General features: G+C 40.0%; 7 protein-coding genes and 3 non-coding genes across 11 annotated transcripts; 6 read left to right on the plus strand and 4 right to left on the minus strand.

Moving 5' to 3' along the window:
- Position 1: 1 nt before the first annotated feature.
- On the minus strand, positions 2-2,315 carry LOC18994188 (probable thylakoidal processing peptidase 2, chloroplastic). Its single transcript, XM_006417809.2, has 6 exons — positions 1,382-2,315; positions 1,118-1,186; positions 962-1,030; positions 687-773; positions 525-592; positions 2-436 (listed from the first exon to the last, which is right to left on the minus strand). Exons 1-6 carry the CDS (start codon positions 2,039-2,041, stop codon positions 313-315), a joined length of 1,077 nt encoding a protein of 358 aa, XP_006417872.1. The 5' UTR covers positions 2,042-2,315; the 3' UTR covers positions 2-312.
- A 1,050-nt stretch (positions 2,316-3,365) lies between these two features.
- On the plus strand, positions 3,366-3,436 carry TRNAG-GCC. The gene has a single exon. It is a non-coding gene; the product is annotated as a tRNA-Gly (tRNA).
- A 5-nt stretch (positions 3,437-3,441) lies between these two features.
- Positions 3,442-3,526, plus strand: LOC112084206. The gene has a single exon (XR_002898164.1). It is a non-coding gene; the product is annotated as a small nucleolar RNA snoR114 (small nucleolar RNA).
- Positions 3,527-3,632: 106 nt separating this feature from the next.
- Positions 3,633-5,440, minus strand: LOC18994189 (transcription factor RF2b). Its single transcript, XM_006417810.2, has 4 exons — positions 4,793-5,440; positions 4,539-4,671; positions 4,325-4,409; positions 3,633-4,241 (listed from the first exon to the last, which is right to left on the minus strand). The coding sequence occupies exons 1-4, from the start codon at positions 5,248-5,250 to the stop codon at positions 3,910-3,912; spliced, it is 1,008 nt and encodes a 335-aa protein (XP_006417873.1). The 5' UTR covers positions 5,251-5,440; the 3' UTR covers positions 3,633-3,909.
- A 1,578-nt stretch (positions 5,441-7,018) lies between these two features.
- On the plus strand, positions 7,019-7,091 carry TRNAR-CCU. The gene has a single exon. It is a non-coding gene; the product is annotated as a tRNA-Arg (tRNA).
- A 1,119-nt stretch (positions 7,092-8,210) lies between these two features.
- On the plus strand, positions 8,211-13,856 carry LOC18994190 (probable LRR receptor-like serine/threonine-protein kinase At1g06840). Its single transcript, XM_006417811.2, has 20 exons — positions 8,211-8,548; positions 8,689-8,839; positions 8,923-8,994; positions 9,106-9,177; positions 9,308-9,451; positions 9,571-9,642; positions 9,781-9,852; positions 9,966-10,040; positions 10,350-10,418; positions 10,517-10,585; positions 10,717-10,788; positions 10,903-10,989; positions 11,087-11,155; positions 11,349-11,848; positions 11,955-12,113; positions 12,208-12,491; positions 12,579-12,630; positions 12,720-12,970; positions 13,060-13,194; positions 13,274-13,856. The coding sequence occupies exons 1-20, from the start codon at positions 8,449-8,451 to the stop codon at positions 13,619-13,621; spliced, it is 2,853 nt and encodes a 950-aa protein (XP_006417874.1). The 5' UTR covers positions 8,211-8,448; the 3' UTR covers positions 13,622-13,856.
- Positions 13,857-13,916: 60 nt separating this feature from the next.
- On the minus strand, positions 13,917-14,865 carry LOC18994191 (monothiol glutaredoxin-S11). The gene is made up of 2 exons (XM_006417812.2): positions 14,688-14,865; positions 13,917-14,594 (listed from the first exon to the last, which is right to left on the minus strand). Exon 2 carries the CDS (start codon positions 14,437-14,439, stop codon positions 14,140-14,142), a length of 300 nt encoding a protein of 99 aa, XP_006417875.1. The 5' UTR covers positions 14,440-14,594; positions 14,688-14,865; the 3' UTR covers positions 13,917-14,139.
- Positions 14,866-15,506: 641 nt separating this feature from the next.
- LOC18994192 (prolycopene isomerase, chloroplastic) lies at positions 15,507-18,916 on the plus strand. Of its 2 annotated transcripts, none has more exons than XR_002898042.1 (13): positions 15,507-16,073; positions 16,227-16,433; positions 16,507-16,606; positions 16,765-16,847; positions 16,953-17,009; positions 17,090-17,242; positions 17,342-17,420; positions 17,506-17,654; positions 17,740-17,874; positions 18,022-18,135; positions 18,290-18,404; positions 18,484-18,592; positions 18,684-18,916. XR_002898042.1 is itself a non-coding variant. In XM_006417814.2 (13 exons), the coding sequence occupies exons 1-13, from the start codon at positions 15,654-15,656 to the stop codon at positions 18,755-18,757; spliced, it is 1,791 nt and encodes a 596-aa protein (XP_006417877.1). In that variant the 5' UTR covers positions 15,508-15,653; the 3' UTR covers positions 18,758-18,916. The 2 variants fall into 2 exon arrangements, 1 of the variants encoding a protein (XP_006417877.1); XM_006417814.2 differs by having other exon boundaries at positions 15,508-16,073; positions 18,294-18,404.
- Positions 18,917-19,227: 311 nt separating this feature from the next.
- On the plus strand, positions 19,228-21,695 carry LOC18994193 (phospholipase A1-Igamma1, chloroplastic). Its single transcript, XM_006417815.2, has 2 exons — positions 19,228-20,667; positions 21,338-21,695. The coding sequence occupies exons 1-2, from the start codon at positions 19,340-19,342 to the stop codon at positions 21,576-21,578; spliced, it is 1,569 nt and encodes a 522-aa protein (XP_006417878.2). The 5' UTR covers positions 19,228-19,339; the 3' UTR covers positions 21,579-21,695.
- Positions 21,696-22,091: 396 nt separating this feature from the next.
- LOC18994194 (photosystem II reaction center W protein, chloroplastic) lies at positions 22,092-22,783 on the minus strand. Its single transcript, XM_006417816.2, has 2 exons — positions 22,604-22,783; positions 22,092-22,529 (listed from the first exon to the last, which is right to left on the minus strand). Exons 1-2 carry the CDS (start codon positions 22,686-22,688, stop codon positions 22,228-22,230), a joined length of 387 nt encoding a protein of 128 aa, XP_006417879.1. The 5' UTR covers positions 22,689-22,783; the 3' UTR covers positions 22,092-22,227.
- Positions 22,784-22,842: the final 59 nt, after the last annotated feature.

Consider the following 22,842-nt stretch of genomic DNA (forward strand, 5'->3'; position numbering starts at 1 on the left):
TAGTGAATGGAAGAACTTGTTCTCCGCTTGTACAGTTGTACTGTGATGTTTCTACAGATGGGTAAGCAAGCAGGGTAATCTAGTACTCACTTTACGCTTATGTTAGACAACGACTGCCATTACAATGATTGCATTTTAGGTTTCAACACAACAAATAAATCATACCAAAAATGTTTTAGTTTTTCCTTCTTCTTTTTTTGGGATTTCCCATTGCTCTAACTACACAGAACGAAACAACTGCTCGTTGCTCTTGGCTTCATCTATTCAATTTCCTGCTTAATCCAAAGAACCCATCCAGACATCTGTACCCGGTCATGAAACAGAGACAGCTCCCTTTTGGATAACTTGGTCATGGTGTATTGTGTCTGAAACTTTGCTCGGTGGCCAATACCGAAACACGGATCTTCCAATGATGTTCTTTATCGGAAGTGGACCCCTGCGTTTTACATTTACAACATCAACAGAGTTTCCACAATTTAACACAGAATAACCATGAAGTAGCAGATATCTTTCAAGGTGGTTACCAGTTATGAGAGTCAAAGCTTTTGTTGCGGTTGTCTCCTAGGACAAAGACATAACCTTCAGGGACGAACTGCAAATCAACAGGGAAAGCCAACTTAGCACCATTCCTATTCTACAACTTTAAGGTCAAGAATCATTAAGTCGCGAAGTACAAATTTGCTTACCATTGGTTCCATTTCATAGTCAATTGGCTCTAAGACAAAATCCTCCGCTTGAACGGTGTCATTCACTAAGAGCTTTCCATCACAAACCTATATGACACAACATCGATAGGTTAGACAGGAAAAAGATAAAGAAGCAGAAAGCAAAGGGTAAGGGTCTGTTTTGAGGAGGCTGGTCATCAAGAAGCCACTACTGAAGTAATACCAATAAAGGGTGAGCAAAGACTTGAATGCATGATTAGGATCAATCAACAAGTGGATAAGATATAAGGGCTTACTTCAACCCAGTCACCTTCGCTTGCAACTATCCTTTTTATGAAAACATCAGTACAGTTGTAACCATGTTCCTGCAATTTTTCACAGGAGGACATCACACACCTCTGAAACAGATTTTTAAAAATCTGAAAAACAAGAAAGTGTGATTAGAGACCTACCACCAAAACGGGAGGAGCCTTGAAGATGACTATATCTGACACCTCTGGCTTTCTGAAAATGTACGAGACCTGACCAGCACCAAAAGCAAATACGCAGATCAATCACTCAAACATGAAGCCACACCACCAATTAAAAGCATCAAACACATTTAAGAATATAACAGCATGGATAAATACAAAGGTGTAAGCAGGCATAAGGATCTCTAGGGAGGGATAAAGCATTCAAAAATGCAGTATTATATAGCACGAAACAATCGTTCTCACCTTCTCGGCTATAACACGATCACCGACATCGAGAGTAGGGTACATAGAGGTTGAAGGTATAGACTTTGGCTCGGCCAAAGCCGAACGGAATAGGAGAGAAACAGTCACGGCCGTGAAAGCAGCCTTAGCATCCTCCGAGCAGATATTCAAAAGCTTATTAACCCATCCGTTTCCAACATTGGAGCCTTTATTACTTAAACCCAGCTTCACCTTGGCATCACACGCCTTTACTCCCCTATCAACGTCAGCAAAATCCGTTGATAATGTCGCCGGAATGCTACAAGGCATCCACTTAGACCCCCTAAGAAACGGGATTACAGAAGAAGTCTTGAAGGGCGAGATCCCGAGGACGTTCATGCCCAAAAGCTCCGGAGGTGCGGTTAATTTGATGATGGAGATCATCCCCAACACAAGCGGACTCTGGCTTCCTTCTTCGAGGATTTCCCTCGCAATGGTGCTATACATGGAAGCTGGTCGGGCAAGAGTGTTGGATCCTGAAGATTTATCCATATCGGGTTTCTGGTTGTGACCGAAGAATCTGGGACGGACCCAGCATTCGAAGCATGATCGGACATCGCCGGTACCGACGCGAGTCGCGGCGGATGAAGCAATGTTTCTAGCAACATAGCTAGAGTATGTGAAGGTAACCCTAAGCGCCATAAATGGAAAATTTGAACAGGAATTGGACGAAGAAGGTGTAAAAATTGAGGGTTTCGAGGTTTTTAAGGCCTAAGGAAGACCCTAGAAAGAATATAAGTTAATCAATCGGTAAATTAATCGGGAATCGGAGAAGTTGGAGATTCGATCTGCCGGCGAGAGACGAAGACCCTTTCCGCCGGCAAAGTCGAGTTTGCACGTGGCAATCGAATGCGAGAGGAAGAGAGTGGAGAGAAAATCTGGAGATCCCAGATACAAGGAGAACAGGTCGAAAGCAGAGAGAGTCTCTCTTTCTAGTTAAAATCCATTAGGGCCAAATTGGGCCCACAAAATATATTACTTGTATTTCCTCCGTTAATGTCCCATTAGCTTTTTTGGAGCTTTTTCCGATAGACGACTTCCCACACATTTTAATCTTTTGTCAATTACCAATTTGTCATTATTTAAAGTTAATTTTGTGAGCCTACGACAAAAAAAAATAAATAAAAATTTGTGGTCTACTTCACACTTCGCCATCATTCAACTATCAATTTTTGATAATATATTTATCTGCTTTGTTATAATTTATGTAACCTGCATACGTATATAGGTTATGAATGTTATTTTGACGTTAGAGTGCATGACGGCAGCGCATACGTCATCTCATGTATGAGATGCTTCGTTGGTATTTCATTATTCCTAAGAAATCACTCTAATATAATTTAAATTCTAAAAATAAACATCGACATTGAGATTGAGTACTTAGTCGTTAGCTTAGGGAGGTTAAGTTTGACCACAACCTAATCAAAGAATGGATTCAGTATTTTTTTTTATTTTTTCTCATTTTTGTCGGCTGGAATCTGTTTTGTCATCTTCACAATTTGTTTTGCTTTTTCAAGGTCTATCCAAAACAGCCAAACCCTAATCTCTCATCGGGTAGCTAGATGCTTACCATCAATCATGTTGTTGTATTTTTCGTAACGTGTCCGATTTTTTCAAATTGGAATTTGGCTAACTGCATAGTTTGTAGGTCAAATTATGTGTTGATATAGCAAACGAGTTTCGACAAAGATAACATATACATTTGATGATCCCAGTTTTTGGAGCATTGTAATGAATTCAGTAACATTTTTTTAACACACATTAGAAATGGATTGAGCGCATGACATATTTTTTATATGATTGAGAAAAGATGGAAGGCAAATAAAGATTTACAAGAACACTTTGATATTTGTTATCTGTGTGTCCGCCAATAGGCCCTAAATATAGAAGTGGAGAAATATTGGGCCGAGATTTAATATGCTAACAATATAGATATCTAATTAGGCCACACGAGATGGACATCGAAGCACCAGTGGTCTAGTGGTAGAATAGTACCCTGCCACGGTACAGACCCGGGTTCGATTCCCGGCTGGTGCATACAAGAGCTGTGAAGAAACTGGCTTTAGCGATGGTTGGGTCCATCGCACTCATCTGATTCCCAGATGATATTGCCTCCTGTCTGAGCTCTATTTTTTTTTTCTTCGGTTTTCATGATCTTGTATAATAAGATGGAACTTTAAAAGTCAGTTCTAAAATGAAACTTAACAAAAGGAATATATAAATCTGAGACGGTTATAATAAAATAATGAAAAAAACGTAGCAAACAAACATCATGGTATTGTATCCCAAGTGAAATGAAACTAATCAATCTCCTTTGTTCCTTCAAGAAGAAACAATGAAAGAAACTCACAATCACGAATTTAGCAAGACAAAACCAACACAACTTTTGTATACGTCCTCTCTTGGTTTTGGTTACCTCAAAAAAGAATAATATAAATAATCGAAAGTGAATCAAATCAAATGAATTTTAAAGCCTATTAACAAGTGTGTATCCAGCCTCAATAGCCTTGTCAATACGCAGAGCTGCTCTCACTAGCAGAGAGCGAAGGTCCTTCAGATTTGACTAAGCTTGAGCTATTGCTACTTATATCAAGCCCTTGCAGCCGCCCGTTCTGCAGAAACTCCGATACGCTCTGAGAATTCGACATCTCCATTGGATTGAAACCGTGCATCTGCATATCCTGGCCGTTGGTTGAGCCATGATATGGAGGGATTGCCATGAATGTTGAAGGAGAATACTGAATCTGCTGCATTCCCATATCATACGAATCTGAATTACCCGAGATTTCTCCTGTCTCCATCTTCATCCTTTCCACTTCTTTCCTCAAAGCTTCATTTAGAGCTGTTTTGCATTCACAAAGATAAAAAAAACAGGAGATTGAAGGTCACAGAGGCAGAATGCATACCAAAGAATAGGTTTTTTACCATTACGAAGCTGAGCTTGTTGCTCCATTGCTTGTAACCTGAGTTTCAGCTCTGTGTTTTCGTTTGCCAGTCCATTTGTGTCTCTCTGTTTAATCAAACAACATTGAATCAAGCTATATATATTTCTTGTGATCTAGTACACTGTGTAGAACAGAGCAAAGGCTTCTACTTTATTCAGTTGAAATCGAAAGTATTTTTAGAAGAGAAGAGAAACCTGGAAGAGAGTGAGCTGAGCGGAGAGAGTGGTGGCTTCGGTTTGAAGCGATTGAACTTTACGCTCAAGCTCCTGAATGTATCTTGCTTTTCTCTCCTTGGAGCGAGCTGCAGATTGCCGATTCGCCAAAATCCTGTAATTCAATCCCAATCCCTAATTTTCGTAATTCATCCCATTTCGTTGGAAATTCCCAATTCACATTAATCTTTCCTAATTAGGGTGGAGGAAGAATAAAGAGTAGTAGAGGATCGAACCTTTTGGCGCGTTTGGGATCGATGTTCCAGAGCTCGGAGAGCTTTTCGGGAGGCATGGCTTTCTTTGCGTCCATGATTTCACTGGCGTACATGGCGCACCCAGCGTCGACGGAATTGCTGTGACGGTGGCGAGGACGAGAGGAGGAGGAGGAAGTCGGCGGAGGAACGGAGTTGTTGGAGGAGGGATTTGGAAAGGAGAGTGGCGGATGCGGATTGGAGGAGAGGCTGTCGACATCGATGAAGGAAGAGAAGAGATCGTCGTCGGAGGGAAGGTCGTCGGAGGAAGGTGGAGCGCCGGAGGAGGAGATGAGGGGATCCATGAACATGAACATCGACATATCATCGGAGCGAGATCGGCGGTGGAAGGAAGAGGGAACGGGATCGGCATTTGGGTTGGGATGTGGATCGGAAGGGATAAGAGCGGCGGGCTTCGGTGGTGGAGGATCCGATTTCTCCATCGGCGTTTTTGACGGAAGGAAATGCTGACCCGCGAAATTCCAATGAGCGGAATGAGAACAAATGTCTATCTATGAATAATGATGGAGAGGAGATGAAGCTTTCTCTCTCTCAAAATGAAGAGCGTAGGAGGTAACTCTCTGCTCTCTGAGGAGAGAGAAGTGACGTCACTAACTATAAATTGCTAATTGCCCCCATTGAGTTGAGAAAAAAACAAGTAAAGAAACGAATTTATTATTTTTTATATGATTTTTTATTGGTCGGTTTATAAAAAATATTATTTATTTGTATAAAAAATTAGTGATGAAAAGTAAAAGGCACATTGACACGTGAAGCATCGCAGCATCTTGTCTCCCTCTTTATTTATTTTTTTTTTTTAAAATAATTTGAAGTGATTAATTAGTAGGAGTATTACATATTCGCTTTTATGTTTTTAACAGTAATTAATTTCCTAGTACCATTACAAGTTTCTGTGGTTGCTTCAAGACGATTTTAACAATTATTACATAACATCTCACCACGTCTGACTCAAGATTTGCAGTCAGACATACAACATCTTGGTGAGATGGGTCCAAGACAACTACGGATCAGACTAAGGGTCTGAATCACTGAGGCTACTAGATCTGGAGAATGATTTATCCCAAATGCAAGATCAGAGCAAGCTCGGTCTCTGCAAATTTTGCTTACTACAGCTTCCCCACCTGATAACTCGAAAGGTGATGATGTCTTCCTCTGGCGAAATGCTGTTGGTAATTACTCAAGAAACTTCTCCTCCAAAGCAACTTGGGAACAAATTAGAGTTCAGTCTCCATCTGTTCAGTGGCAAAAGTTGGTTTGGTTCAAGGAGAGTATTCCCCGCTGCTCATTCTTCTCCTGGCTTGTAATGTTGAAGAGGCTTCCGACAAAAGATAGGATGAGGAGATGGGGCTTTAATGTCTCAGATCAGTGTGTGCTCTGCTCTGCTGCATCGGAATCCCATGACCACCTGTTCTTTGATTGCGTGTACTCTGCGGAAATCTGGTCTCATTTTGTAGGTTCAGTGTGGCCTAATCCTCCATCGGATATGCAAGCAGTTGTGCTCTCTCTCTCTCAGAACCCAAGTCATCTCTCACCCCAGCTGCTCTCGGTTATAAAATTGGTCTTCCAGGCTATCATCTACTTGGTGTGGAAGGAACGTAACTCCAGGATATTCAGAGGCACTTCCGCTTCACCTGTGCTCACCATTCGAGCGGTTGACAGGATTACCCGTGATCGACTTCTCTCCTACCCAGCGCTCGACATCTCCTCCCCTTCTCTACTCCAGCTATTCTTCCATTTAGGTTCCTTAAGCTAATGATGTAATGCTATAGTTTATTTTTTGGCTATCTTGCTCTCGCTTTTCTGCTTTCGTTGTAATTTGGTTCTTTTGTAAACTCAAAAAAACTGGTATGAAATTTTAACATTTTACAAAAAAAAAAAAAAAAAAAAAAATAACCTCAAGGAATCGGTCAATTATAGTGTAGAAGTCAAAAAATCACTTCTAACAATTATAATTTTAATGTTAGAAACTTGGAAATGTAATCTGTGTACTAAAGTTTTTTATATAACTAAGGCGTATACAAAACGCAGGTATATGTAGTTATAAGTTTTCAAAATCCATTCTTTTTTTTTGGTTCGAAGTGCATGAAGTTTCAATTGCTGTTTTATACCACTATGCATTATATCGGACTTCGTCATTATCAGGCCTATAAAATCCAAAATATTGTGCACTTCTCGCGATCATTATATGTTGCGCCTGTAGCTCAGTGGATAGAGCGTCTGTTTCCTAAGCAGAAGGCCGTAGGTTCGACCCCTACCTGGCGCGTTAGTTTGATTTTGTACTAATGTGACATTTCAGCTTATTTTTGATGAAATAAAACGTCACAATGAGTTCTTTTGGGCCTTCTTTTCTCTTGGCAATTGGGCATAACTTTATTTGCTGGTCATAGAGATCTCCTTTATTTTCAACATTGCTTTTAACTTTTTAATCAAGACTCTTAAAAAGTGGACGGGTACCTCGACCCGCTATCATCAGTTAAGATTAAGAAGTTTAATGATGCTTACTTATACCAGCTAAAGTTTTTTTTCGATTTCATTTTGTTTAATTTAATTATTTATCCAAATATTTAGGAGTTTTCTTCCATTTAGCGACTTTATATTTCTCAGGTACATAAAAAATAAAAAAAGACAAAAGGATTAGCAAAGTGAAGCAACATCATATTTCTTATTTTTGTCCCTACTTTTTTTTTGTCGCTATTTGACTTTTGTTATTGCTTTCAATCTCACTATCCTCTTAGGAATCATAATCATCTACATGATCTTCTAGATAATGTAATGGCTATAACATTTAAAATCGCCCTCAATTTAGTCGGTCATAACCCATTAACCAACACCATATTTGGTATCAGTGTCGGAGGGAGCATATTGGAAGGGGGTCAAATGACCCAGGTGAAATCCAAATTTTTTATATATATACTTATATTTTTATAAAAAAAATGATAAAATATGATAATTTATTTAAATAACCCCTGTAAAATTTATTTATAGTACATTATAAACTAAAACTGACCTCCGTAATTTTTTTTTCTAGCTCTACCACTGTTTGATACATCCAATAAACTCATTAGGAAAACTTGCTGACTTTTAGTTTCGTGGGGACCAAAATGCACATAAATCAACAAATATATATACAATACGCCAATGATTTGATTTGTTTTCTTATTGTTATTTCCTAATTGTATGTTTTTTAATACAAAAAATTACAAGGTGGTGGAATCAAAAGGTATATTTATTTATTTATGTAAAACTCGATCGCAATAGCACATGATCTACCTACTGTCATATTAAAAAATAAATAAAGCGAGGAAAAAGGTCAACAAAAAATAGAAACGTAAAAGGATTTGACGGAAGCAGAGAAGGTGGCTGGCGCGTAGTAATAGCGGCGGCGAAAGTGAAATTTTGATGACGCCTCGTCGCTCTCCTCCCCGGATTGATATGGTCAAACTAAGAAAATGTCGTTTCTATCACTCTTCAATGCTTTCAACAAATTACCAACCACTTTTCTCTTACTTTGTCTTCTCTCCTTCTCCCTCTGCTTCACTCTCTACCTGGTCATGTCCTTTGCCTATTTATATTTCTCTCTCTAGTCCCCGTCTTTGGTCTCCTCTGTTTCCTCTCTCGATATGTCTTCGTCAAACGCCTCTCGTCTTCTACCTCTGTTTTTCTTCCTCTGTTGTTGGTCTTCTTCTTTTGCTCAAGACGACATCACCAATCCCGTCGAAGGTTTCTTTTTTACCATTTTTCTAGTTGTTAATTTGCTCTCTCTCCACTTTCGATCTTCAAATAATTTGTGTCTGCGATATGGGTTTTCTTTGCTTTTGGATTCTCCATCGCTGAATTCGTACTGATCGTTGATATTTCAGTGAGGGCTTTGCGAGCAATAAAAGACAGCTTGAACGATCCCGTTCGTAGATTGAGCAATTGGGGACGCGGAGATCCGTGCGCTTCGAATTGGACTGGTGTTCTCTGCTACAATTCAACTCTTGACGATGGTTATCTTCATGTCAAAGAACTGTATTGTCTTCTTCACTGTTTCTGCTTTCTGTCCATACTTTACAATAACTGTTTGAAAAGCTTCTTGCTTTTTTTACTTGAAGGCAATTGCTCAGTATGAATCTCTCAGGGACCTTGTCCCCGGACCTTGGCCGGTTGACTCGTCTTACTATCTTGTAAGCCCGCCATAACTAGCTTAGATCTTTTTTTGTACCTGTAATGTTATGCTCTTCATAATCATACCCAGTGTAATGTAATGTATTCTGCTACATCTTCTCTAATGCCAGGGATTTCATGTGGAACAAGATAACCGGAAGTATACCAAAGGAAATTGGGAATATCAAGTCTTTGGAACTCTTGTAAGTTCAGGAGTTTCATTCTAATGAACAAGTTGGACAAGTTTCTTGTTTACTTCCTCTGCCTTATTGTTGTTACTCTTCGTTTGCCTTTACTTGGCTCCTAACTTGATGTGACATTGCACACTTGCAGGCTCTTGAATGGAAATCTATTAACTGGAAACTTACCTGAGGAGCTTGGGTTTCTTCCAAACTTGGACAGAATACAGATTGATGAAAACCGTATATCAGGACCACTACCCAAATCGTTTGGAAATTTAAGTAAAACAAAGCACTTGTGAGTTCGTTTAATTTTATGTCATATTATTACATACATGGATGTCTTGCTTATAATGGTTCCTTGATCTCCTGAGTATGTTACTTATGGCTTTCTTTGTCCATCTCATCTTCTTCCAGTCACATGAATAATAATTCAATTAGCGGGCAGATACCGCCCGAGCTTGGAAGCCTACCGTCAATTGTTCACATGTGAGTTGTCGTAGCCTAATATGAATCTTATTTTTTTAATGTTCTGTTTTGTACCTAAACTCGGCTTTTATGTCTACAGCATGCCACATATGCTTTACCTATCTAATTTTGATGAACTTTACTTGTTTTTTCTTACAGCCTTCTTGACAACAATAATTTATCGGGCTATCTCCCTCCTGAGTTATCAAACATGCCCAATTTGCTTATCCTGTAAGTTTATATCACAGTTTTAAGTTAATTTCCCTGGTCCTGTCACCATACTGACTGGTGACCAGGCATTTATTCTTTTCTCTTTGACCTTTTGCTCGTGTTTATTTTGGCAGACAATTAGATAACAATCACTTTGATGGGACCACGATTCCACCCTCTTACGGAAACATGTCTAAACTTTTGAAGTTGTAAGTGCTAGTTTCACAATGTATCTTATAGTCAAAGTCACTGAAGTGTGAGACTGGAAGGGCTGTCATCTTCCGTTGATGCATTCAACAATTCAGTATAAGAATCACGCATTGGATTTGGATTAAGCTGTGCATATATTAAGCTTTGGGAATGGAAATCAGCCTTATTTGAACTAATTAGTATAGTTTTCAAAACGTAGAGAGAAGACTGGTCGTCTATTATCTCCTTTTTTTCTCGATCTTTTTGTACATAAGCTATATGCGGTTGCTATGCTAATATATGCGTACATCTCTATCTGTACACGGCAGGAGTCTTAGGAACTGCAGCTTGCAAGGGCCAATACCTGATCTTAGCAGTATCCCGAACCTTGGTTATTTGTAAGTTTATAACTTCTTTAGCTGCTTCCTTCAATAATCCCAAAACTGCCTTGGCGAATTAGTATCATCTGTTTCTGATTGTTCGACATGATTTCCAGGGACCTAAGTCGAAATCAGTTAAATGGATCTATACCTACAGGGAAGCTTTCTGATAGTATCACAACCATGTAAACTTTTAGCGCCTTTCAAAATTCGGCCTTTGATTTATTCCGGGCTATGTACTGTAATTAGTATTCTTTTTCATTTGTTAGAAATGGATTGCTTTTAAATTTGATATCTTCTGATGAACTTTCTGCAGCGATTTGTCCAATAACAGTCTAACTGGAACCATTCCAACAAATTTCTCAGGCCTGCCACGGCTTCAAAAGTTGTAAGTGTGCCTGATCGGTGTAGTGAGATTTTCGGTTTCTGCTGTTCTTGGTTCTATCATTTTGGGATATGAAGATTGCTGATGGTTTACTTTGTTGTCTACCTAATGTGGCAGGTCGGTTGCAAACAATGCTCTGAATGGTTCCATTCCCTCTAGCATATACCAGGATAGAGTGTTGAATTCAACCGAAACTCTTATTGTGTATGACTGTTGAAAAAGCAATCATATCTCTTTTCCTTTGACCTACAAGCATGTGCCATTATCTCTTGACAACGGTGATTTCCTTTATGTTTTTCAGGGATCTGCGGAACAATAGGTTTTCAAATATTTCTGGCAGATCTGATCCCCGCCCAAATGTGACCATCTGGTTTGCTTTCTGCGCTTTCCTATTTCCCTTATGCCCATGCATACTTCTTTTGCTTTTGCATATCATTTTTAACCACCCAATGATGTAGATAACAGTTTTTTGATCTTGTTTTCTCATTCTGAAATGTGATACACTCTTTCCCTCAGATTAGTGTCCACTTTCCGGTATTAATGTGACATCGTGTGTTTTCCAGGCTTCAGGGGAATCCATTATGCTCAGATGAGAATCTGCTCCAGTTCTGTGGTTCTCGTACTGCGGAAGACAAGAATCAGGGTTCAACCAATCCGAATACAACTTGTTCTGACTGTCCACCCCCTTATGAATTTTCTCCAGAATCTCTTAGACGGTGCTTTTGTGCTGCTCCTCTGCTTGTTGGATATCGGTTGAAGAGTCCTGGTTTCTCGGATTTTGTTCCTTACATATCCGAATTTGAGCAATACATCACCTCTGGTCTTAATTTGAATCTGTATCAGCTGCGCATTGACTCATTCCAGTGGCAAAAAGGACCTAGACTTCGAATGTACTTGAAGTTCTTTCCTGTTTTCGGTTCCAATGCAAACAATTCTTTCATATTCAATCGGAGCGAGGTTCGGCGAATAAGAGGCATGTTCACTGGATGGAACATCCCAGACGAAGATCTGTTTGGTCCTTATGAGCTTATGAATTTCACATTGTTAGATGTCTACAGAGATGGTTAGTAGAAGTATCTTCGTCCTCTGATGTTTATTTCAAAACAGAACTTAAGTTAAAGTACAAGTAAATGAGCTGACGTCTTCTTTTTTTCTTTTTCTTTTGGCAGTGTTTCCTTCAGCTTCGCCTTCCGGTGTAAGTAAGGGTGCACTAGCGGGAATAGTTCTTGGTTGTGTTGCAGCTGCAGTTACGCTAACCGCTATTATTGCCCATATCATTATGAAAAAACGTATGAAAGGATACGCTGCGGTTTCTAGGAAAAAACGATGTAAGCTTTTTCTTTTGGGTGCTGATATGTGTTCAGAGGAGATCATCTTTCAAATTTGCTTTTGGTCTTATAGTTTTGATTCATCCATGTGCAGCTTCCAAGGCTTCTTTGAAAATCGAAGGGGTTAAGAGCTTCACATATGCTGAGCTGGCTCTGGCTACAGACAATTTTAATAGTTCCACTCAAATTGGACAAGGAGGTTATGGAAAGGTCTACAAAGGTACCCTTGGCGATGGAATTGTTGTGGCGATTAAAAGAGCACAAGAGGGATCACTGCAGGGTGAGAGGGAGTTCCTTACTGAGATTGAATTGTTGTCGAGATTACATCACAGAAACCTTGTTGCTTTGCTTGGATTTTGTGATGAAGAAGGCGAACAGGTACTTTTGTTCAAAACCCATCTTCTGGTTTTGAGGTTTAAAAACCTTTTTATGTCTCTCTTATTGCCTGTATTGTCAACCGTGCAGATGCTGGTTTATGAGTACATGGAAAATGGTACTTTACGAGACAACATTTCTGGTATGTTTTTGCTTATTCACCGAGTCAATTGTAGTGTTATTACTTTTTCTCTACGTGTGGATAACACTGTACAATTTTTGCTTTGGCAGTTAAGTTAAAAGACCCCTTAGACTTTGCGATGAGAATGCGGATTGCTCTAGGTTCAGCTAAGGGAATCCTGTATTTACACACAGAAGCTAATCCGCCAATATTCCATCGCGATATCAAAGCTAGCAACATATTGTTAGACTCCAGATTCATCGCAAAGGTTGCAGATTTTGGACTCTCAAGACTCGCCCCAGTGCCTGATATGGAAGGCATCTCACCTCATCATGTGTCTACTGTTGTAAAAGGGACCCCGGTAAGATCTCAATCCTGCATCGCTGCTGTAAATTTTTTTTCTTTTTCTCAAATTCATGACTGAGACTTTTTTTTCTTGTCCACTTGCAGGGTTACCTTGACCCGGAATATTTCTTGACTCATCAATTGACTGATAAAAGCGATGTTTATAGTTTAGGCGTAGTGTTCCTGGAGCTCTTGACAGGAATGCAGCCTATCACACATGGCAAGAACATAGTTCGAGAGGTAATTCTGGCTAGATGGTTAGAGTTTGTTCTTCTTCTTGGCATTTATCTAAAACTGTTTTTTTTTTGTGTTGGGTCAGGTCAACATCGCGTACCAGTCTGGTTCGATATTATCAGCCGTGGATAAGAGAATGAGCTCAGTTCCAGCGGAATGCATTGAAAAGTTTGCCACTTTAGCGCTGCGAAGCTGCAGAGAGGAGACCGATGCGAGGCCTTCAATGGCGGAAGTTGTAAGAGAACTCGAGATCATATGGGAACTGATGCCGGAATCTCAGAAAGCCAAAACAGCTCATCTGTCTGAGACAACGAGTCAGCCATCATCGTCATCTAATTCTTCAGTTATGAGGAATCCGAATCCTTATTCATCAATGGATGTCTCTGGCTCTGACCTCGTCAGTGGAATTGCTCCCTCCGTTGCACCTAGATAGCACCTTTCTTTGAGTCATACACCATTCACAGCTTGTTTGATTATTCCGTGTGTATGTTTTTGTTGTTTCTTTGTGCTGCTGTACAGGAAGAAATTATTGTAACTTGCACTGTGTAAGCGATGTAAAAGTAGCTAGTATATGTTGCAGACAAGTTAGTATGATTGGTCCTAGTGAACTTTGTTACCAACTCCGTCTGGTTATGTGAGTTATGTAGTAGTTGTTCTGCTTCTTCTGTGTTTTGATTTGGATTACCAATCAATAATGGATCAATCTATCTTCGAGCTATATTATTAAATTTAGCATAAATGTGTTTACCCTTTAATTAATATATCACTCTTACAATTATACACTTTCCCAACAATTTTTTTTTTTTCAAAGAAAAGGATTCCATACAACTTGAGAAGTTAAACAACCAATATAACACTAAAACACATTACAAAATTTGGTCGAAATTTTTTTTCCTTATTGCAATACATTTTCCATAGCTAAATTTAAGAATCCTTGGAAACACCTCTTCTTTAACAGAGATATGGCTTCACTAAGGGAACCAACGAGCTGCTTAGGTGCATGGACATTACTTCGTTGGTCGAACCAACGAGCTTGCCACCAATGAAGACGGCTGGGACCGGCTTTGAACAGCCTAGCCTCAGTAGTGCCTTCTCGATCTCCCGGCATTCGGGGTCCTTATCGATCTCGTGGATCTTGGGGTTAACCCCGAGATCTTGGAAGAGGACTTGAACCGCGTAGGACAAACAACAGGAGCTCTTGCTGAATATAACCACTCGTTTTTCTGACGACATTCTCATAACCCTGTCCATTTTCTTGATTTTCGATTAAGAGCTCGGTTTCTTGAAGAAAATGAAGAAGAAGAAAAGGATGGATTGAAAGAAGCCTTAGAACAAACAATTCACGAGACCCAAGCCCTGAGTTTGAGCTTGGTGTTGCTTGTGACTCTAGTTGCTTGACTCACAGGCTATTTATAAGAAAACAGAGGAAGAATCAGAATCCAAATACTGAAAAAGGCAAAGATCACAAGAAGATCTTTTGAAAATGTTTCACAAAGCACCTTTACTATGAACAAATGATTCGACGAGACCGAATCTTTTCTTGGGATTTACCCATTAATTTTGAAAGGACCAAAAGGAGAGATACAGTTATTGGTCTTTCTCCATGTTCTATCTTATAGTTTCAAAGATACGGTCTGAAGGATCCTCATCCTCCTACAAGTTGCTGAAAAGAGAGCCATTGATGCTTATGCTTGGACCATTTGATTTATTCTGCAGATTCTATGAATATTGGACCGAGCTGCTACAAAACAAACCCACTTGCATTCAACTTTTCATCCCTATTTGGACTTAGTTTTGTCTTAATATTCCCAATTCTGGCCCATTCTTGTATCCTTAATTAACCTGGGGTTTCCTTTTAACAATTAACAGTTTATTAACCCATAATGATCAAAGAATCATATGAGACCAAAATCACAATCAGTCAATGGGAAAGTAAAACAAATGAGAAGATAATTTATATTTAACGTGCAGAAATGATACAGGAAAATCAGAAAAAAAAAGGCAAAATGATACAGGAAGAATGCTGATTAAAACAATGGAGAAGAGAATCAGATTCACCACAAAAATCCTTCGAGAATTAAAAAAGAGAAATGCTTTTACCAAAGAAATTGAATTGAAAAGACAATCTAACGGCTATTAATGCCTTATAACTTATAAGGATATACCACACAGATAGCAAAAATCAACGGTCAGGATTTCAAAGTCACCAAAAATAAAGATTTTTTTTTTTGTATCGTCTTGTCCGTAGAAGCGAGTTCATTACCAAACATATTTTTCCTTCCATTGATGAAATGAAATCAATTTTTAAAATTTCGGATAAAACATTTTTTTTTTTGCCTAAAATCTAGCTGACGAAGAATTTGTGGCTGAATAATTTGTTTCGTTTTTGCTATTAGAGTCGTAATCAATTGATTGGTTTTGGGAATATCCAAAGGATACAATACAGTCACGACGAGCTTAGCAGCATGAATTTGTGTATTCAAAGTCCCGTGAAGTGTGATGGTCGAAGTTCCTTGTTCTCCGCACTGAAGACTTCGAATTTCAGTGAGGAGAGGCTTACTACATCAAGGTTCTGGGGGTTTCATGGTCGAAATCGGAAGAAGAATCGTATGTTTGCAGTGAGATCTGTTTCTTCAAGTGCGGTAGGTACCGTAGACGAGACGAAGAGAGATGAAATTAGTGGAGGAGAGAGTCGTGTGTACGACGCCATTGTCATCGGCTCCGGGATTGGAGGATTGGTCGCTGCGACTCAGCTTGCTGTTAAAGAAGCTAGGGTTTTAGTTCTCGAGAAATATCTGATTCCTGGTGGGAGCTCTGGTTATTACGAAAGAGATGGATATACTTTCGATGTTGGCTCTTCTGTGATGTTTGGTTTCAGCGATAAGGTTGGTCTTCTTCACCTTTTTTCAAAAATTTTGATTTCAGGAGAATTGAACATAAAGCTATAGAAAAGCACTTTTTTTGGTATTACTGGACTCTCCTATAGATGAGAATCTTGTCCTAAGTTGAAGTGTAATGTCTTAACTTGAAGTGAACAGGGGAATCTAAACTTGATAACTCAGGCTTTGAAGGCAGTTGGTCGTAAGATGGAGGTTATACCTGATCCTACCACTGTCCATTTCCATCTTCCCAATAACCTTTCTGTTCAGATTCATAGAGAATACGATGATTTCATCGCTGAACTTACGAGCAAGTTTCCCCACGAGAAGGAAGGGATCCTTGGATTCTATGGCGATTGCTGGAAGGTCTGATGTGACTTTGTTTTCAAACTTTTACGAGTGTTCATGCAATATATTTATATTATTACAACTTGAACAGATCTTCAACTCATTGAACTCTCTGGAACTAAAGTCACTAGAAGAGCCTCTCTACCTTTTTGGACAGTTCTTTCAGAAGCCGCTTGAATGCCTGACACTCGGTATTCGTCTGAACCTTTTAAAAAGAGTTTGGATTCTTTAAATAATGTTTGATGTTTGTGTATTTATTAAATGCCCTGAGTGTACACACATCTATAGAGACATACGCATCAAAATCATCTGACATGGATCATTTAATGTTATTTTCTGTGCTCTACAGCTTATTACTTGCCCCAAAATGCTGGGGATATAGCTCGGAAGTACATAAAGGATCCTCAATTATTGTCCTTCATTGATGCAGAGGTGAGAAGAGAAAAAAAATAATTATGTCGAAACATGCGCAAGTTTCTTTACCCAATTTAACAATCAGAACGTTGCATGACTATCACCCTTCAAATTTGCCTGCAGTGTTTCATTGTGAGCACAGTCAATGCTTTGCAGACGCCGATGATCAATGCAAGTATGGTAGGATTCTTGTTTTAGTATTCGGTGTCTACCTCTGTTTCCCTTTCTGTTCTTTTCTTTTCTTATATGTTCAAGGACAGGTTTTATGTGACAGGCACTATGGAGGAATTAACTACCCTGTTGGTGGTGTTGGTGGGATTGCCAAGTCTTTGGCAGAAGGACTTGTTGATCAAGGCAGTGAAATACTCTACAAGGCTAATGTGAAAAGTATTATACTTGATGATGGAAAGGCTGTAAGTTTTAATCTTGCTACAGGAATTCCAAGTTTTATTTCTCCTTGACCTTTTGAAATTCCTTTTTAGTTATGTTATTTTATCGACCTTAAATTTCAGGTCGGTGTAAGGCTAGCAGATGGAAGAGAATTTTTCGCTAAAACGATAATTTCAAATGCTACAAGATGGGATACGTTTGGTAAGAGAAAACAATGGCTTATGTAACAGCCGAATATGTGCCTTACTTTGTTAGAACACTTCATGGTGGTATTGCCGTGCTGTAGGGAAGCTGTTAAAAGAAGAAAAACTTCCAAAAGAAGAAGAAAATTTCCAGAAAGTCTATGTCAAGGCTCCATCATTTCTTTCAATCCACATGGGTGTTAAAGCAGAGGTTCTCCCTCCAGATACAGATTGCCATCATTTTGTGCTTGAGGTTTGTTAGTTTCTTACTAAGATCTATTTCCTTGTCAGATTTAAAGTTATTGAATAGGGACTATGTCCTTTTGTTGCACCTGTAGGACAATTGGAAGAATCTGGAGGAACCTTATGGCAGTATCTTCCTCAGCATTCCAACCATTCTTGATCCATCCTTAGCCCCAAATGGTCGACATATACTGCACATATTTACAACTTCTTCCATCGAGGATTGGGAGGTAAGGCTGGTCTTAGGAGAGTTAGACCAAGCATGATATATACCTTTTAATTATAATTGCAGTTTTTCTCAGCTTTAGAAACATCTTCTGGAATTAGTGTGTATATGCACATCTTTATTTCTCGATCTATGTGAATTTCGGTACTAGGGACTCCCTCCAAAAGAGTATGAGGCGAAAAAAGAAGATGTGGCTGCTGGGATAATAGAGCGGCTAGAGAAAAAACTGTTTCCAGGGCTCAGTTCATCGATAACGTTCAAGGAGGTTAGGCTTGTTCTTTGTTCCCGTGCGATTAGCATGCACATTGTAGAAGTTGTGATAGTAGGTCTGCATGATATGAGAAATCTGTATATGAGACAGTGCATGATAAGCAAGCATAATTTGGGTATTTAGCCTGTGTATCTAAAGGTGTTATAAGGCAGGTGGGCACACCAAGAACACACAGGCGATTTCTTGCTCGGGATAAGGGAACATATGGGCCAATGCCAAGAGGAACCCCAAAAGGTCTATTGGGAATGCCGTTCAATACAACTGTAAGTCAAAGAAAGGATAGATGGTTGTGCATGCGGAGAAATGGTTTGGCTAATGAAAGAATGGTTTGACTAATAATAGGCTATAGATGGTCTATACTGCGTTGGGGATAGTTGTTTTCCTGGTCAGGGAGTTATAGCTGTGGCTTTCTCAGGAGTGATGTGTGCTCATCGCGTAGCTGCTGACATTGGTGAGAGAAGCCGTATTTTGGAAATATGTAATAGAGACTTGTTGATTGCTATGAGGATAAGAAGCAACCACTTTCATCCTTTGTTTTGTAGGGCTTGAGAAGAAATCACGGGTACTTGATGCTGGCCTTCTTCGTTTACTTGGCTGGCTAAGGACACTCGCATAATTCTAAGGATGCAGGCGACAGAGCTAGGGAAGATCAATGGAAGTGTTATGTAGTAGGAATCATATAACACAAGTAAATTCCTATGCTGACACATGTTTTGTCTTTTGATCTTATCTTTTAGTATATTATTAAAGTCAATTATTCAGAGAGTTAGCTACTGTTTTCAATTTTTTTTTTTTTTTTTTGTCAACATGGTATTCAATTTTCTATCAAAAATTGTTGACCACGTTTCAGAACGTGTTAATGTGGAATATGGAAAATAAATCAAAATTCATATGGACCAAAAGACCAGCACACGTAGCTCATTCCAGGATATTTAACAAGTATACTAGTAAATAAATAAGTAATATCGTGATGGTGTAAAATGATGCAATTGGATGAGGGAACAGAAAACGAGAAGAGGAGAAATGAATAGCTGTTGAATGGAACCCAAATATCTTTTAATTATTGTATCCTACGTTCAACGTATTACCGTATAAAACCCACAGTTGAAAATAATATGCATGCAGCACGAGCATGTCTTTATATTAATTTATCATTATACATGTTTATATAAAAATGGTGCGATAAACAAACTTCGTTATGAACCTGAAACTCATTGAGCTCTCAACAATGGCAACTATTCCCTCCCACAACCTTCTTCTCCCTAAACCGATCAACCAATCAGCTCACTCTCTTTCCCTCAAAACACACTTTCCACACTCTACTCTTTCCACTTTTCCGGCGAGAACGTCGCCGGCGGCCGCCACAAGGGCGATGTCTAGAACCGATGACGCTTCAATATCCTCACGGCTCGAGCATGAAAGCTATGGGATTACGACGGCGGAGGATATTCGCCGGCGGGATAGAGAAGCTAAAGAATCGAATAGTTTGAGGGACACGTGGCGGAAGATCCAAGGAGAAGATGATTGGGCCGGGCTAATGGATCCGATGGACCCGGTTCTGAGATCCGAGTTAATCAGGTACGGAGAAATGGCCCAGGCATGCTACGACGCATTCGATTTCGACCCGTTTTCCAGGTACTGTGGGAGCTGTAGATTCACGCGGCACAAGCTGTTCGATTCGCTCGGAATATTCGATTCCGGCTACGAGGTGGCGCGTTACCTCTACGCGACGTCGAACATCAATCTCCCAAACTTCTTCTCGAAATCGAGATGGTCCAAGGTGTGGAGCAAAAACGCCAACTGGATGGGATACGTGGCGGTTTCCGACGACGAAGCCACGCGCAGCCGTCTCGGACGCCGCGACATCGCGATCGCCTGGAGAGGAACCGTCACGCGACTCGAGTGGATCGCGGATCTCAAGGATTTCCTCAAACCGGTATCCGGAAACGGATTCCGGTGCCCCGACCCGGAAGTTAAAGCCGAATCCGGGTTTCTGGATCTCTACACGGACAAAGACACGGCCTGCAATTTCTCGAAATTCTCGGCGCGTGAGCAGGTTCTGACGGAAGTGAAGCGGATGGTGGAGAGGTACGGCGACGAGGAAGATGATCTGAGCATCACGGTGACGGGACACAGCCTCGGAGGCGCGTTGGCGGTGCTAAGCGCTTACGACGTGGCGGAGATGGGAATGAACAGGACGAGAAGAGGGAAGGTGATTCCGGTGACGGCGTTCACGTACGGTGGTCCTCGCGTCGGGAACATCCGATTCAAGGAGAGGATGGTGGAGTTGGGAGTGAAGGTGTTGAGGGTTGTGAACGAGCATGACGTCGTCACTAAATCGCCGGGGCTGTTTCTGAACGAGAGTGCGCCTCACGCGCTTATGAAGCTGGCGGGAGGATTGCCGTGGTGCTACTGCCACGTGGGGGAGAAGCTGCCGTTGGATCACCAGAACTCGCCTTTCCTCAAGCCGTCCGTTGATCCTTCTACCGCCCATAACTTGGAAGCTCTTCTCCATCTCCTTGACGGGTCAGTCTTTCTATTTTTCCAATCTTTTAGTATATAATTGGTGGAGTTAATGAAAATATATAGGAGTCACTTTTCTGTAGTTTTGTTTTACTTGCACTTCATCGTGAAAAATTATTTAATATTCGTGACAATAACATTAATTTGGTTTTAAGATAATCAAGAGCAGTAATAATTTAGAGAATATATGATGAGTATTTAATAATGTATGAACCTAAATTGCCAGCTAACACTTTAGACAAGTCAAAGAATGGAGGAGACAGATCCCGGTGTATCTTGAGATTTGAGAATCTCACATTTCCAACAACCTTCTTTATTTAATACGATCTCAAAGAATTAGTAAACATTTTGTTTTTTCTCATAAAATACGGGATTATAAGAATGTGATCATTTAACGTGGCACTGCTTTATGGGTAGTAAGAGAATGATCGAGACTATTAAGAAAAGGGATATTAAATTAATGTTGTTGCCATGTCGTTATCTCTGTTGTCAAGTGTCAAACTTTCGTTACTGTTTCTAGTCGCACTCATTATTAAGTTATTAACAAGAAAACGATAGTAATACTTGTCGTACAAATTTCATAATTTGCTTCGAATTTAATAACATTTTGGTCTTTCATTCATCGAGAAAACGAGTTTAACGAGACTCTAATCCTAAAATTAATAATATTCAGGTATCACGGGAAAGGACAGAGATTCGTGTTATCAAGCGGGAGAGATCCAGCATTGGTGAACAAAGCATCAGATTTTTTGAAAGACCATTTCATGGTACCACCTTATTGGCGCCAAGATGCAAACAAAGGAATGGTGAGGAACTCTGAGGGCCGTTGGATTCAACCAGATCGCATCCGTGCAGAGGATCATCATGCTCCCGACATACATCATCTTCTCAGCCAACTCCATTATCCCTCATAACTTCTGTAATTAAATTCTGTTTGTGTCATTGCTTTTCTATGTTTAATATAGCAATTATTCCTAATCTCCTATATTAAGGAAAAAAAGAGTTTGAAGAATCTTTTAGTTTTCATCAGAATTGGGTATAAAGTTTGGTTCAGTTTTACTCGGTCTCAGTTCTCACTATTCTTGATCAAGCTGGTCAAAAGACTCCCACCAAGAAACAGAACCCAAACCATCATCATCTATATTTCCCTACAGAGGGGCAAACCAAAACTTCAGGTGAAAGTACGAGTGGAATAGCTTCAGAGAACTCATTTTGAAGAACTGACTTAATGGCATCTTCGAGGGGGTGGTTAAGGAGATGCGGAGGCACTCTTAGTGTATGTTCGAGCTCGCTAAGACTGAACATTTTCCGCAAATTGTTCACAGTTGAATTCAACACGCCTTTGCTTACAGGTTCTTCTGGCAATCAATATGGCGAGGCCTAAGAATGATTTAGAGGATTTGGCTACGTTTTAATGGGCTTTTCAATTGACGCAATACATTTATTGAATCCAGGTCAAAAACAGAATTGCGAGACGATTTGTCAACTTCACAAAATACAGAGCAATTTATTGTTTCACACTTATGTTCACTGGAAAAGGAGAGAAACAGAGTGCAAGTTTTTTTAGAGGGAAAGTCCAGAATCCTCATCCTCATCGAGGGAAGAAGTGTAGGTGAAGTAAAGAGCCCAGATCAAACCAAACACACCAAACAGAATCCAACCTAAGAGGTTATTGCTCAGACCAAAAGGTAGTCCTGTTCCTTCCGTAGACATCCTCTCGTCCACCAACGCCATTGCTGGGCTACTACTCATCACCGCCGTTAACATAGCCGCAACCGCAGACGCACCCGCCGTTGAACTCTTTTCTTGCTTTGTCTCCATCGAGCATTTCACTCCACTGCTTCTCTTACTCATCCGGGGAACACCTGAACAAACAATCATTACACAGTGCCAATTCAGATTCATAAGTAGAAGGGAGATTACGCAAACGAGAATTTACCATAGATAGGCTCAGTGGAGATGGCTGCGAGTGAAGGCTTGAGAAGAAGATTAAGACGAGCAACGGAAGAAGTGAGGCTTGCCATTGTCTTTAGCTTCTTCCCAAACTCACCAGACTTTACCAGATGAGTCTCTGTTTTTCTTTGTTTACCTTTTTTTTTTTTTTTGGTTTTTGTAGTTGTAGCTTAGCAACTGATGGAAAAAGTCTTTTATCTAAATTGGATATGCATTCTACCAATT

This window comes from Eutrema salsugineum, unplaced genomic scaffold, assembly GCF_000478725.1.
Source record: "Eutrema salsugineum unplaced genomic scaffold, Eutsalg1_0 scaffold_5, whole genome shotgun sequence".
In the NCBI taxonomy this organism is placed as follows: domain Eukaryota; kingdom Viridiplantae; phylum Streptophyta; class Magnoliopsida; order Brassicales; family Brassicaceae; genus Eutrema; species Eutrema salsugineum.

What these genes read in the sequence shown, in the direction of transcription:
- LOC18994188 (XM_006417809.2), bottom strand. Translation starts at nt 2,041, where the DNA reads ATGGCGCTTAGGGTTACCTTCACATACTCTAGCTATGTTGCTAGAAAC. An exon ending in ATCGTGTTATAGCCGAGAAG is followed by an intron (nt 1,187 to 1,381) that starts GTGAGAACGATT and finishes GGTGCTGGTCAG; the next exon opens with GTCTCGTACATTTTCAGAAA. An exon ending in ACTATGAAATGGAACCAATG is followed by an intron (nt 593 to 686) that starts GTAAGCAAATTT and finishes GTTGATTTGCAG; the next exon opens with TTCGTCCCTGAAGGTTATGT.
- LOC18994189 (XM_006417810.2), bottom strand. Translation starts at nt 5,250, where the DNA reads ATGGAGAAATCGGATCCTCCACCACCGAAGCCCGCCGCTCTTATCCCT. An exon ending in GATCCCAAACGCGCCAAAAG is followed by an intron (nt 4,672 to 4,792) that starts GTTCGATCCTCT and finishes ATTGAATTACAG; the next exon opens with GATTTTGGCGAATCGGCAAT. An exon ending in ACAAGCTCAGCTTCGTAATG is followed by an intron (nt 4,242 to 4,324) that starts GTAAAAAACCTA and finishes AATGCAAAACAG; the next exon opens with CTCTAAATGAAGCTTTGAGG.
- LOC18994190 (XM_006417811.2), top strand. Translation starts at nt 8,449, where the DNA reads ATGTCTTCGTCAAACGCCTCTCGTCTTCTACCTCTGTTTTTCTTCCTC. An exon ending in ATCCCGAACCTTGGTTATTT is followed by an intron (nt 10,419 to 10,516) that starts GTAAGTTTATAA and finishes CATGATTTCCAG; the next exon opens with GGACCTAAGTCGAAATCAGT. An exon ending in CTGTTGTAAAAGGGACCCCG is followed by an intron (nt 12,971 to 13,059) that starts GTAAGATCTCAA and finishes GTCCACTTGCAG; the next exon opens with GGTTACCTTGACCCGGAATA.
- LOC18994191 (XM_006417812.2), bottom strand. Translation starts at nt 14,439, where the DNA reads ATGGACAGGGTTATGAGAATGTCGTCAGAAAAACGAGTGGTTATATTC.
- LOC18994192 (XM_006417814.2), top strand. Translation starts at nt 15,654, where the DNA reads ATGAATTTGTGTATTCAAAGTCCCGTGAAGTGTGATGGTCGAAGTTCC. An exon ending in TGTCCTTCATTGATGCAGAG is followed by an intron (nt 16,848 to 16,952) that starts GTGAGAAGAGAA and finishes ATTTGCCTGCAG; the next exon opens with TGTTTCATTGTGAGCACAGT. An exon ending in GCCATCATTTTGTGCTTGAG is followed by an intron (nt 17,655 to 17,739) that starts GTTTGTTAGTTT and finishes TTGCACCTGTAG; the next exon opens with GACAATTGGAAGAATCTGGA.
- LOC18994193 (XM_006417815.2), top strand. Translation starts at nt 19,340, where the DNA reads ATGAACCTGAAACTCATTGAGCTCTCAACAATGGCAACTATTCCCTCC. An exon ending in CTTCTCCATCTCCTTGACGG is followed by an intron (nt 20,668 to 21,337) that starts GTCAGTCTTTCT and finishes AATAATATTCAG; the next exon opens with GTATCACGGGAAAGGACAGA.
- LOC18994194 (XM_006417816.2), bottom strand. Translation starts at nt 22,688, where the DNA reads ATGGCAAGCCTCACTTCTTCCGTTGCTCGTCTTAATCTTCTTCTCAAG. An exon ending in CTCCACTGAGCCTATCTATG is followed by an intron (nt 22,530 to 22,603) that starts GTAAATTCTCGT and finishes TTGTTTGTTCAG; the next exon opens with GTGTTCCCCGGATGAGTAAG.